This window comes from Sminthopsis crassicaudata, chromosome 2, assembly GCF_048593235.1.
Source record: "Sminthopsis crassicaudata isolate SCR6 chromosome 2, ASM4859323v1, whole genome shotgun sequence".
Lineage (NCBI taxonomy): Eukaryota > Metazoa > Chordata > Mammalia > Dasyuromorphia > Dasyuridae > Sminthopsis > Sminthopsis crassicaudata.
The window spans coordinates 142549296-142563230 of NC_133618.1; the positions used below are offsets into that span (position 1 = coordinate 142549296).

Below are 13935 nucleotides of genomic sequence, written 5' to 3' on the forward strand. Positions count from 1 at the left end.
TTAGCTTAAAAAGGCCAAGGTCTCCCACTGCATCCAGGGCCATCTCCAGTCGTCCTGATCTACATCTGGCCCCTGGACTCAGATGGTTCTGGAGAAGGAAGTGAGGCAGGTGACCCTGCACAGCCCCCCTCACTTAAATCTAACATATCACACATCATAGCATCGTCTCCTTGATGACATGGTCCTCTTCGAGAAGGAAGGACAAACAACAACTGGTTCCTTCCCTGCTGCCTACAAACATGCAGAAGACTCCCTTAAAATTTTTCCAACATCAACTGCAGTTGAGTCTACGCTTCCTGTAGATCACATCAGAGGACACCCTGAGACAGATCTTATGACTGCCCTCTCTTTCTTTACCAAATTCTTAGAAAAAGCTGTCTATATTCATTACTTCCATTCTTCTCATTCACTACTCAGCCTTTGGCAATTTAGCTTCCTCTGTCATTACTTAAGTGAAATTATTCTCTCCAAAATTACCGATAGTATCTTTTTAAAAAAATTTTATTTTATTTTAAAAAAACACAATAAAAAAAAAAAGGAATACAAAATAAAATGAAACAAAAGCGAATATTGTCATGTGCCCAGCAGAACATCAGGGAGATCAAGAAAATATATGTATATTGGAAGAAATTATATTCATGAATATACATTTTTTCTTTTGTTCCTTATATATTGTTCTTTTGTTCTCTGCTGAGTACCTTTTTTCCTTTATTCTTTTTTCCCCCTTTCATTCCCCACCCCTAATCCCAAGCAGGCAATAGTTAAAAGAAGATAATATTTATGTATATATATCTATCTATATATAGATACACACACACACACACACACATACACACACACACACACACACACACAAATTACACCCCCCCCTCATACATACACATATCTTTCCTGTGGCTAACTCTGCTTTAATTCTGCTCCTAACTTGTCTTGCTATTACTTAACCTCCTCCCACCCATGGATCCCTCCTTTGTCTTCTTCCCACCCTTTGTTTCCTGGTACACCCATCTTTCTCCTTTTATTTCTTTATAGATTTTGGAGGTACTATACCCTTCATGGTATATATGTAGTATTGCCTATTGACCCCATTCCTGATATGAATAGGTTTACAGAATTACTAGCCCTCCTCCCTGCTTCTACTGCCTCTGCGTCTATTCTTCCTCTGCACCTCATTTGTATGACATAATTACTATTTTTACTTAAAACTCTACCCCAGTCTTTCTTTTGAGCTGTCCTATTGTTGATGTCATTTTTAAACATATGGTATTCATTTCCCATCTTTAAAAAAATCAACAATTTGTCCATGTTGAGATTCTTGAAATTGATCTTTGATATTGGTCCTTATATGTTGAAAGAAAATCCTGAAAATCTGCAAGTTCTCTGAATGTCCATTTTTTCTCGTTCAATAGTATAGATAATTTTTCTGGATATGATATTTTTGGCCACAGATCTAGGTCTTTTGATTATCAGTAGATATGATTCCAGGACTTGCAGTCTTATATTGTGGCTGCTTGTAAAATCTGTATAATTCTGATTGTAGCTCCAGCTTATTTGAGTTGGTTTTTTTTTTTTTTTTTTTTTTTTTTTTTTGCAAATTTTTTTCTTTGATCTGGGGATTTCGAAATTTGGCAATAATGTTCCACATAGGATCTCAATGAGGTGGTAATTGGTGGAATTTTTTCTCTTTATACGTTCTCCTCATATTTTCTCTTCTTGATCTGTTCTCCAGATCTGTCATTTTTCTTATGTTTCACATTCTGTTCTATTTTTTCATTCTTTATAATCTGTTGTATTATTTCTTGGTCTCTCATGGTCTCTCACCAGTTGCCCTTGCCCAATTCTAATTCTCAAAGAGTTATTTTCATCTTTGAGATTCTGTATCTCCTTTTTTAGTTGGTTGATTTTTTTTCATAATCTTATTTTTCTTGGATAGTTTTTATTTTATATTTTTAGTTTTCCCTCTATGTCTCTCATTTGATTTTTTAATTCTTAAGTTATTCTATGAATTCTCTGTGGGCAGGGAGCCATTTTACATTGGCTTTGGAGTAGAAGCTTTTTTGTTTTTTTTCTTTTTATTTCAGTGTCTTCCTCTGAAGATGAATCCTGGTCTTCCCTGTTTCTATATTATGTTTCTATGATGGGACTCATCCTTTTTTGCTGGTTTTTCTCCTTTTTTTAATAAGAGGTATTAGTATAAGTACCTCTAATATTGGGGTCAGGGGATGATGTCTCTGGCTTCCCTTCAGCACTCCTCTCTGACTAGGAACCCCAAACCAAGAGCTCCCTTCTCCTGCAAGTGCCCACAGCCAGTAGCATCCCTGCTCCACTCCTTTTACATTCCTGATGTGCTGATTCCTTCTCACACAGGGCCTTGTCCCTGCAGCACAGCTGAGCCTGGGGTTTCTAATCAGCAGAGGTTTACTTATCTTCCCAGACTCAGACCCCAACTCGACAGAAGGTCCAGGAGGTGAAAGTTTCTGTGGTTCCTGCTGAGGCTCCAGCTACACCCAGCTCACCCAGGAGTCCATGCTTGATGTTTCTGCAGAACTAGCCTGGAGGTGTCACTGGTTAATCCTGAGACCTTTCTTTCGGATCTTGTAGAACAGTATTTCTAGTAGCCCCTACTGCTATCTGTAGGAGCAAAAGACTGCTCTAAGACTTCTGGATTTTTCACCAGTCTGTGTTCGCCCTGAGGCACAAATTTGACCTATTTGTGGGGTAAATCTGGAAAACTTTAAATTTACCAACCTACTCCACCATCTTCCCAGAATCCTCCCTCCCCAATAATATCTTAATGGACAAACTCAATGTTTTTTGTTGTTTTTATGGTTTTTGGTTTTCTGTCCCTCTAGACCAAATAGGCAGGATATGGCACTGTTGATCTTTCTTTCCCCCGGATACTTCTCTGAGTTTTTGTGACTACTTTCTCTTGGCACTCTTCTTCTATATCCAAAAACTTCTTGTTGGCTCATTGTCGATTTCATACTTTCCAACTCTTATGGTTGTACCCTTAGATTCTATCCTGGGCCCTCATTTCTTCTATCAGTCAGTCAACTAGCATTTACTATGCCATCTATTATATTTACTATTTATAATGCTATTAATTATATTTACTATATAAAATATTATATATTTACTTTACATTACTATTTATTACTATATTACTAGTAATATAGTATTACTAATATATATTACTATATATCACATTTACTATTTGTCAAGCACAGAGAATATAAATACAGTAGAAAAAAAGATAGCCTCATGAAGCTTAGATAATGGGAGGAAGACAATCCATAAAAGGAATATGGAAAGCAGAGAGGAGGAGACAAGAGTACCCTTCCTTTGGAGCCTGGTAGGGGAAGCCCGAAATGCAGCCTGAGACTGGCTGGCCTGGATGCCCTCCTGAGAGAAAGGTTCTAGGAAAAACCATCCAATCTATACAAGAATAGAGGATACTTCCAAGGTAAGGATTCCATGGTTACAGTGAAGCATCAGAGTGAAGAACTAGTAGAAGAACTAGAAATCTAGTAGAGGAAAATCAAGAGTATAGCCTGAAGATGACTTTTCCAGATCTCATGGATTTAATTATCTCCATGCAGATACTTATACACAGAACAATGTATATATACATATACACATATGTATTTATGCATGCAGTTATGTATGTGCATATCTATGTGTATATATGCATGTGTGTGTTTATACATGCACACACGGAGACATCCTGGTCTCTCCCTTGAAATATATAGAATGGAATCACCAGCTGCCTATAGACATTTTGAACTAGAGGCCCATAAATACCCCAAATTCATCATGCCTCAAGGTCTCCCAACTCTTCTCTCTTCCAAACTTTCCTATTTCTAAGAGCACCAGTATATCCCCAAACTCAGTGTTATTCTCGTTTTCTCACTCTTACTTATCTCATATTTACAATAACATTTTACTATTTCCACTCTATGCTACCTCTCTCACTCCTTTTCTCACCATTCACAAACCACCATCCTAGCTCAGGCCTTTGTTACCTTTCACCAGAATTTCTTCAGTGACTTCCTAGTTGGTCTTCCTGTTTTAAATCTCTCTCTACTCCAATTTGTTTTCTATTTCACTGCTGGCAGGATTATCCATAAACACGGATCTGATCAAGGGAGTGCCCGTACTCAAATAAACTCCATTTGTTCCTTATTGATTCTTGATTAAAATGTAAATCCTGTGGAGTTTTTAAAAGCCCTTCATAGCCTGATCTCAGCTTTTCCATTACCTTAGACAGCTAGGTAGCGCAGTGAATAGAAAACTAGACTCATAGTCAGAAAAACCCGAGTGTAAAATGGTAAAATGGTCTTTACTAGTTGTGTAATCTCAAGCAAGTCATTTAACTGCTGCCTGCCTCAGTTTCCTCATCTATAAAATGGAGATAATAACAGAATCTGCCAGGCAGGGTTGTTGTGAGGATAAAATGAGGTAACATCTGTAAAGTGCTTTGTAAACCTTAAAGCACTATATCGATGGTAGCCATAACTTGTTCAGTCATCCTTATAAACTTCATAGCTCAATCATCAGTGCATTAATAATTTGTTTTCCTACAACCCCTTCTACATTCTACATTTTCTCTTTTTGTCAGCTTTGCCAATCCAATTGGTATAACATGGAACTTTAGGGCTGTTTTATTTTGCATTTCTCTAATTAGTCCCACTTTTTTTCATTATTTCCCTTGAGATTCTTGACTTTTTCTTTCTCTAAGTAAATGTGTTATTATTTTTTCTAATTCTATCAAGTAAGACTTTGGTAGTTTGATTGGTATGACATGAAATAAGTAAATTAATTGAGAAATCATTGTCACTTTTAATTATGTTAGTTCAGTCTACCTGTGAGGAACTAATATTTTTCCAATAATTGAGATCTATATTTATTGTGTAAAGAAATGTTTGTAGTTGTAATTCCTGTGTGTGCCTTAAGTATTTGATACTTAGTAGTTATTTTAAATGGAATTTCTTCTTTTATCTCTTCCTGCTGGATTTTTGTTGATAAAACAGAGAAATTTTGATTATTTTGTGGGTTTATTTTACATTTTGCAACTTTTCTAGAGTTGTTTTGGTCTTATTTTCTTTTGTTTTAGTAAATAACTATTCAGGGTTTTCTTAGTAAACTATCATATCTTCAAAAAGTGATCATTTTTTTTTCTCTTTGCTTATACTTATTTGCTCAATTTCTTATCATATTATTATAGCTAACATTTCTAGGAATATACTGAATAGTAATAATAATAACAGACTGCCTTGCTTTATCCCTGATTTTATTAGAAAGACCCCTAGTTTATCTCCATTACAGATAATACTGATTCTTGATTTTAGATAGAAACTATTTATTATTATTAAGGAAAGATTCACTTATTCCTGTGCTTTCTAATATATGTTTTAACACAAATGAATATGAGTTTATCTTCTAATGGAAGAATAAGATGCAAACACAGATAACTATAATACACAATGTCATATGACAAATGAATTAGGGGCAAAACAAAATGCTAATTATTAATAATATGGAGGATTAAAGAAGCCTTATTGGAAGAAGTCATTTTAGGATAGGCTTTTAAAAATATAAAAGATTTCAGTGGGCAAAGATGAGAGGGAAGACATTCCAGGAAGAGGGAACAGACTAAGTAAAGGCAAGAGAATCTAGTGTGTGGTGGGAGAAAAAAGGGGGCACTAATTCTCTCAGCTGAATTGAAGCTTGGGAGTAGAGAGTCATGAGGAACAAAGCAAGATAACATTGAAGAGATATCATAATACCAGATTGTGTAAGGTCTACAGGGTCAGGCGATGGACTTTGAATTAAACAAATATTGAACTAGAATTCAATTATAGGGCAAGGTAAGGCAACAGCATTTATTAAGCTCTTACTTGTAGGTTTGAAATGACCAGATGCATAGGGAAGGCTGTAGGAGAAGATGAGATTTTAGCAGGGTCTAGAAAGGTGGTTGGGATGGGAAGAGGTAAAAAGAATCAGGGCATGCATCCCAGACATTCCTCAAGAATTTTCCTCTTTTTAGTGTGGTTGGGGAGAGGAAAGGGGGTGAACATGAGATACAAACCAAAGGAGACTCCAGCTCTTCCAATCCCTCCCTCCTGAGTGACAGTTTTATGGCCTCTTGTTGTTTTCCAGCCTTGCATGCAGGAACATCCAAGTCTTCCTCACTCCCAGCCTATGGCCGGACCACTCTCAGCCGGGTAAGGCCCCAAGATATGAAAGTTAGAAGACAGGGAAATAAGTGAGGGATCTCTCTTCACTCATTTGGGGGCAAGAGAAAATTCCCTTATTTTAATGAGTATGGATGAGAAACACTTGCAGATCCTCCTCTGACCCTATTGTGTCCTTTCCAGCTACAGTCCACAGAGTTCAGTCCATCAGGGAGTGAAGCAGGAAGTCCAGGTAAGCAGAGGAGCAGGTCCTGGCATTAGGGAGGGAGACACTAGCAGGCCTGTGCAATTATGAATTTCCTTTTCAGAAGAAAGTTGTGATGAAATGGGGAGGGGCAGTAGAAGTTGGGGGAACCTGGGCCAAGTGAAAAATCTGGAGGGCCTGCCTAATCCGGGGGTTCTCTCTGAACAATGACTGTTTTTTTCCACAGGCCTTCAGGTGAGTGGTCTCCGAAGGGGAACATGATCCCTGCCAGGAATCTGGAGTTCCCAGGATGTGTCAGCTGGGAGGTGGGAGGGCAGGAGGGACTGAAATGCTGACTGATGAAGAGGAGAAAAGCCCAGGGTAGGGCTGGGGAAGTCTCCCCTCCCCACTCTGGCTCATGGAGGCTTTGGTCCCCTGCAGAATGGAGAGGGCCAGAGGGGGAGGATGGATCGGGGAAACTCCCTACCTTGTGTGCTGGAGCAGAAGGTGAGGGGCAGAGCCAGGGAGTTTCTGGGCCTGGAGGGTCGGGGGAATGTCAGTGGGGAATAAGATAATCAGGGGAGGTTCTGGGTATGAGCTGGGCTAGACCTGGAAGAACAACAGGGGAGATGGGTGGACATGAGGGGGAAATGGCATGAAACCCAAATATACCCTGACAGTTGATAGAGGTTCTGGGGATTTGGGGACTTTGAAACTGAGAAAGTCCTAAGAACCCAAGAGTCTTTCTCCCTCACCCCCAACCCCTAGCAGATTTATCCCTATGAGATGCTGGTGGTGACCAACAAAGGACGTTCCAAGCTGCCTCCAGGGGTGGACAGGATGAGGCTTGAGGTATGTAGGATGGGACACACTGGTTGGCCTTAGGGGAGGAGGGTTGCAGGGGGGACTTGCTGAACCTAAATGCATGACATCCCAGCTGGTTGGAAAGGAGAGAAGGAGGGCCCCCGATAAAGCTTTCTGTCCAGTGTTCCTTAAGATATCCCTGTATGATCTCCCCTTGCAGAGACATCTATCAGCGGAAGATTTCTCACGGGTATTTGCTATGTCTCCTGAGGAATTTAGCAAGCTGGCTCTTTGGAAACGCAATGAACTCAAGAAGAAGGCCTCCCTCTTCTGACTGCCCTCCCCCTCTCTTTGACCCAGCCCCAAACACCTGCTTCAGGGTTTTGGACATAGGAGTTGTGGGATCCCAAAGTACCTTCTTCCCCTGCTGACTGGGAACCACCACTTCTTAGGGAAGTGGAGGGAGGGTGAAGAAGAGGTAGACATGGTACCCTAGAGCAGAGAAGAAGAAGAAGGGTAAAGCTAAGACCTCCATGGGTCACAGGCCTAGGAACCAGAGACTTTCTCTCGACTGGTAATGGTTCTAGGTTGACCCTACCTCCTTTCATCACTCCTACTTTCCCACCATACAAAGCAGACCTAGGCTATACCCTGGTACATAAAGGGTTTATGTTTGCCATGGCTGAGGGCCCAGACCCCACTCCCACCCCCATATTTGGGTATTAAAGGCTTAACATTTGCCCAAATCCAGGTACTAAGAAGTGGGCTAACAAAAAATGGGAGGATGAGAGATGAAAGAAGTAAGAAGGCAGGAGACAAACTCTGATAACTCCAGGATTCTTAATGTGGTGTCTACAAGCTCTCTCCAGACTGCTAGTTCTCTTTCCCCTGGGACTCCCTTAGAGGCTGCTGGAGTCCTAACCCCAAGCTGAGGAGCTTTCTTCTAGCTCAGTCTATTCCTTTTCCCATTACCCCAAGCTCTGGAGCCTCTTATTACAGCCTTTGGCTTCCCCAATGCTCCGGTTTAGCTGGGGAAATTTCTGAACACAACCTCTCCTTCATCAACAGCCTCAAGTCAGAACCTGATAGAATTCTGGTTTCCATCACCAACCCAGCGACTGAGGACAAGCTCCAGGGAAGCTTCCAAATGTCCCTGTTCCCAGTTCTCTTACAGCCACCCACCCATCCCACATTAAGCTCTTAAAAGAATGTAATTTATTGGGGCACCCTCTAGCTGCTCTCCCCACCTAATCCACCACCTCCCCCATCCTCATGACCACCCTACACAACACTCCTGGCTTTTCATCTCTACAAATATATATATGTACATATATATTTTTTTCTTCTCAAGCTTGGGCTCTCTCTCTCCCCAGGCTATGGCCTGCTTGACCACTCTGTACATGATAATGCTGGGGATGGTGGAGGGAGAGAGGGAGAGGGAACTCTGATTGAAATTAAATGACTGGATCAGGCCCTCGGGTCTACTAGTTCTTTATGGGACCTCAATGTCCGGGGAAAGGAGAAGGGCTGGGAGTATGTGCAGTAAGAAAGGACATGCATTCCCTTCAGTGCCAGGATACAGGTAAATTGCCATAACCATCAGTGTCTATAGTAGAATGAGCACTTGATTGGGGATTATTTAGTTCCATCTTTGCCCCTAATTCAGTGTATAACCTTGAACAAAGCATTCCCCTGGGTCTCAGTTTCTTTCACCATCAATGAGGGGACTAAAGTAGATGAATAATAGCTCGTATTTAAAAAGCACTTTACAATCAGCAAAATACTTTCTTCACAACAACCCAATGAGATAAGAAATGCAAAGACTGCCTCAGTTTATAGAAGAAGCAGAGAGAGGTGCTTCTTTTTGTATTCCCAGTACTTAACACAGTGGCACATAGTAGGCACTTAATAAATGTTTATTGATTGACTGAAGTGATTTGCTCAAGGTTCATAATAATATTTTCATAAAGTACTTTAAGGTTTACAAAGAATTTTACAAATAACTCGTGTTCTTGACAACACTAGGGGATAAGTGCTATTGTAGGTTTGCATTTTACAGTTAAAGAAACTCAGGTAGACAGAGGTTATGTGACTTGTCCAGCTTCACATAGCTGCTATGGTGAACTCAGGTCTTCCTGACTCCAGGTCCAGCTCTTTCCATCCAATGTGTCACCTAGCTGCCTATGGTCATAGACCACTGGAGCTAGATACAAACACAGACCCAGCTCTTATGTCTCCAACTCTTTCAGCCACATTATGTCGCACCAGCTGCGTGACGTTGGATTTAACTTTACATACCTCAGTTCCTTAAATTAGGGCAACAACACCTACAGTACCTATGTCAAGGCTCAGGAGACATAATGTATGTAAATTGTTTTGCAAACCTTCAATCTCAATGAGCTTGGAACTGTTATTTTCCAAAGAAATGTCAATGGAAAGAGTGGAACTCTCGAGGTTATAGCAAATCTTGAAAGTCCAACCAAGAAAGGACCAACCAAGATGACTCGCTCAACTTAGACAAGTAGTAATCACAGATTTGGGAGATAAATTCAAATCTTTTGAATGCAGTGAAGACATTATCAAGGACAGGCTAAGAAGCTGCTCAAATTAATGGAAAAACTCCAATAATAAATCCATCAATGCAGAATTCCCCTCAATTTCCCCTCAAGTCAATTGTAGGCATGAAGAATGGAGATTTATTAGAGATAAGTAATAATATATTTCTAAAGCTAGTTGCTGTCCATTATTAAAGAGACATTACATTACTGCATTTGTATCTAAATACAATGTGTCTGACTGTGGCTGATAAGACCAATATAAGCTGGGAAGGCTCTACCACAGGTTGGACACAAATAGTCCATGTGGATATTTAGTTAAAGATGTTTCTAAATTTGCATATCTCATGTTTCTTTTGAGCTACTGCAATTATATTTGCTCATGGAACACAGCATCTTCTTTGAGGAGGGCACATCATGCTAGATGGTCTTGCACCAGGATCTCCCATGTCTCACAATCAATTCCAGAATTCTTCAGAGAGATCTTGAGTATGTCCTTGTATTGCTTCTTAACTCTAGGTAAGAGTTCCTGGTGGGAGCTTCTCCATAAAATCACTTAGTATGTGTCAGGCACTGTGCCAAGTATTTTATTAATATTATCATATTTGGTCCTCACAACTACCCTGGGAAATAAGTGCTATTTTTACACCCATTTTACAATTGGGGAAATGGGCAAATAGAGATTAAGTGATTTCTCCAAGGGACACAGATAATAATTTACTGAGGCTGGGTTTGAACTCAGATCTTCCTGATGCCAGACCTGACCCTCTATCCACTGTACCATCTAGCTGCCCCTTCTTATTTACAAGATGCTTTTCTATACATGTCTCTTTCAGAGGTCATGGGTTTTAGTGGAATATTGGAAGCAGAGGACTTGGGTTCATAGCCTGTCTTGGCTCACTTATTAGTTATGTGAGCCTTGGGCAAATCACTTTTCTGTCCTTCTATTTCCTCATCTGTAAAATGAATGTGTCAGACTCAAGGGCATGCTGGAGCCAGCAGCTCTAACCAGCTTCTTAGAGCTGATGGTGAGATTTTCACAATTTCATAATCACAAATTTTCAGTGTTCAAGATGAGCAGTTACTATGAATCAGGGCTTGATTTATTGTTTTGTTGATTGTCTTTGACTTAAAAATCATGTAGATTAAAAGTAAGTGTGCATAGTTTTCCCCATTGAGAGCCAAGTTATTAAACATTTGCCCTGAATCTGCTCTCCCTCCCAGATTTGATAATTTCTTATCCACAGCTTTGAAACAGATCCTAATTCTTGATCTAACCCTACAGGATTATTACCCACATTTAAAGAAATTGAGGCATAAAATGATTAGATGAATCCACCAAAGCTCACTTATAATAGAGCAAAGATAAGATTTATGTTTGTTTTTTACTTCCAACTCTGGCCTTCTTCCACTTCCCCTATATTAAATTATCTTTCAAGAGAGAAGTGAGAAATTAGGAAGGAGAAATATGTAGTTGACTTTAGGATTTCTTCTACAAAGGGAAATCAGGCTAAAAGAATGGTCTGGGACCTCCAAGTATTATGATTACCCATGGCCAATCAATGTTGTTGGAGATCATCTAAGGACAGAGCTTCAGTCCAAATCCTCTGGTTCTAAAAGCTCTAAGGAGACAATGTAAGGCTCTTGGGTTCATTTACTCTTGGTTCCTGAAGCCCAAATTCCAGAGATACCCTTAGAATAATTGGATCACATTCACATCCATAACTTTATGCCCCACTAACAACACCTTCAACCCCCAAGTCTATATAGTTCAGTTCCCTAGGAAGGGACTCTAGCCCTTGGAGTGGTGAAAAAGGACAATGACCCAGGATCCATGGGTTCTAGCCTGGCTCTGCCATTGATTAAGTCATATAATTTCTCTGGGCCTGTTTTCTCTTCTGGATAATAAGAAGCTTGCCACTAAAGGATCTCCAAGGTCCCTTTCAGCTCTAACAAAAATCTGTTCTTCTGTCTTTTTCACTCTGTTGACCCAAAAGCCTTGAAATGTATCAAATAACTGAAAAAAAGTTCAAATCTAGAAGAAACAGTTAGAAAGATTCAGGACTCTAAGGGTTAGGAAGAATTCAGTTCCACATTCTTCTCCATCTCTATCAGTGAGAAAGTATTCTTTGTAGGTGGTTGATGGTAACACAAATCCAAAGATGACTCCAATGGCCCTTGCTTAAAGCTACGGTCAGGTCCTTGATGAAGCACCAGTCCTCCTTGTAGCTAGTCAGGCCAGGTGGTAAAGGAGATAGATTAAGGAAAACCCATGTTCCTACTTGAGATAGGTAGCTGTGAGATCCTGAGCTAGACTCAGAACCTTTCTCAGTCTCTACCTATGTATCATATTATATGATTATTATAATGGAAAAGCACTAGAAAATAGGAGTAAGAAACTCGGGTTCCAATCCCTACTCTACCACTTGGTAGTAAAGATAAAGATAAAGATAAAGACCTTGGCAAACCCATTTCCTTTATAAATTGGGAAATGCCAGTCTACAGATACAAATAAACAGTCCCTGACCACTCTATTAGAGTTGGGAGAACAAAGATTCACCATGTACACAAGTAAAAATAATGTAAGGGAATTAGGAGGCAGCAAGAATAGAATAGAATTCTGGGCCCAGAGTTAGAAGGCCTGACTTCAAATTTGGCTTTAGACACTTACTAGTTGTGTAACCCTAGGCAAGTTGTCTTAAGTGCTGACAAATAACTCCAGCACCTCTGCCAAGAAAACTTCATGGACAGAATGGCCATGAAGAGTAGGTTATAACTAAACAACTACAAGGAAATCAGAAATACATCTGACTAATGGATTAAGAGAAGTTTCACAGAAGATGCAGGTAATTGAATGAAGAACTGAAAGAAGACAAGTACTCAGAAGAGAACGTGAAGAGGTAGTAAGTTCCAGACAAAGAGGTTGGTCTGAAAGCCTTGAAATGCACCAAAAAATTGCTAAGACAGTGCAATTGGATGTTTATGAGCTATCTAGAACTCTAACTGGGCTCGAACATTGAGTTTACAGTGGCCCTTGAAATAAGCCTAGAAAGGTAAATAGGAGCCAGACTGCTAAGGGTCTTTGAAATAAACAGGCTAAATTTTATCGTAGATAAAATGGGGAGCCATCAAAGTGTTTTGAGCATGGAATTGACATGATCAGACTCAATTCTTTTTCTTAAATAATATTTTACTTTTCCCGCAGTTATATATGAAGATAATTTTTAATATTAATATTTTTTTTAAATTTGAGCTTCAAATTTTCTCTCTCCCTCCTTCACTTTCTTTCTGAGATAAGCACTTTGATTTAGATTACGTGTATTCAATCATGCAGAAATAAATGACCATATTAGCCACAATTATAAAAGAAGGGGAAAAATACAGAAAATGAAAAAAACTATTCTTAGATGCAGACTCCATTAATTCTTTCTCTAGAGATGGATAGCATTTTTCATCATGAGTCCTTTGGAATTGTCTTTATATTGCTGAAAATGGCTACTTCATTTTTATTTGATCATCTTACTTTATTATTGTTCCTATGTATAATGTTCTGCTGGTTTTGCTCGTTTTATTTCACATCAGTTCTTATATGTCCTTCAAGGTTTTTCTGAAATCAGCCTGCTTATCATTTCTTATAGCATAGTAATATTTCATAAGTCATATATCACAATTTGTTTAGTCATTCCTCAATTGATAGGCATCCCCTCAATTTCCAGTTCTTTATCACTACAAAAAGAGCTGCTATAAATATTTTTGAACAAATAAGTCTTTTTCCCCTTAAAAAAAACTCTTTGGGATACAGACCTGATAGTGGTATTGTTGGATCAACGGTATGCATCGTTTTATAATCCTTTGATCATAGTTCCAAATTGGTCTCCACAATGATTGGATCAATTCAAAATGCCACTCACAGTATAATAGTGTCCCAATTTTTCTGCATCCCCTCCAAAATTTGTTATTTTCTTTTTCTGTCATGTTGGCCAATCTGATGGGTATGAGGTAGTACCTCAGAGTTTTAATTTTCATTTCTCTAATCCAGGGGTGGAGAACTTCCAGCCAAAGGGTGATATAAATCATTTGCAAAATCAACCAAAGGAAATGATGAGCTGAAAGCTAAGTAGAACAATCTACCACTGTTTGAGTTCTTTAAATTAATAATTTTATATGATGTGTGAATAATGTTATATCCAAATGGCTT

The 13935-nt window shown here is 39.3% G+C and overlaps 1 protein-coding gene across 3 annotated transcripts in view; it reads left to right on the forward strand.

Annotated features, from left to right (window-relative positions):
- Positions 1–9114, forward strand: part of DMTN (dematin actin binding protein) — a 40630-nt gene extending 31516 nt beyond the window's left edge. Inside the window, exons 12-16 of one of the 3 annotated variants that reach the window (XM_074287474.1) lie at positions 6160–6224; positions 6378–6426; positions 6803–6885; positions 7147–7230; positions 7403–9114. In XM_074287474.1, the coding sequence (XP_074143575.1) occupies positions 6160–6224; positions 6378–6426; positions 6803–6885; positions 7147–7230; positions 7403–7516 (395 nt within the window). In that variant the 3' untranslated portion in view covers positions 7517–9114. Of the gene's footprint in view, positions 1–6159; positions 6225–6377; positions 6427–6625; positions 6886–7146; positions 7231–7402 lie in introns of those variants that run through there. The other 2 variants (XR_012486034.1, XM_074287475.1) reach the window with 2 other exon arrangements.
- Positions 9115–13935: the final 4821 nt, after the last annotated feature.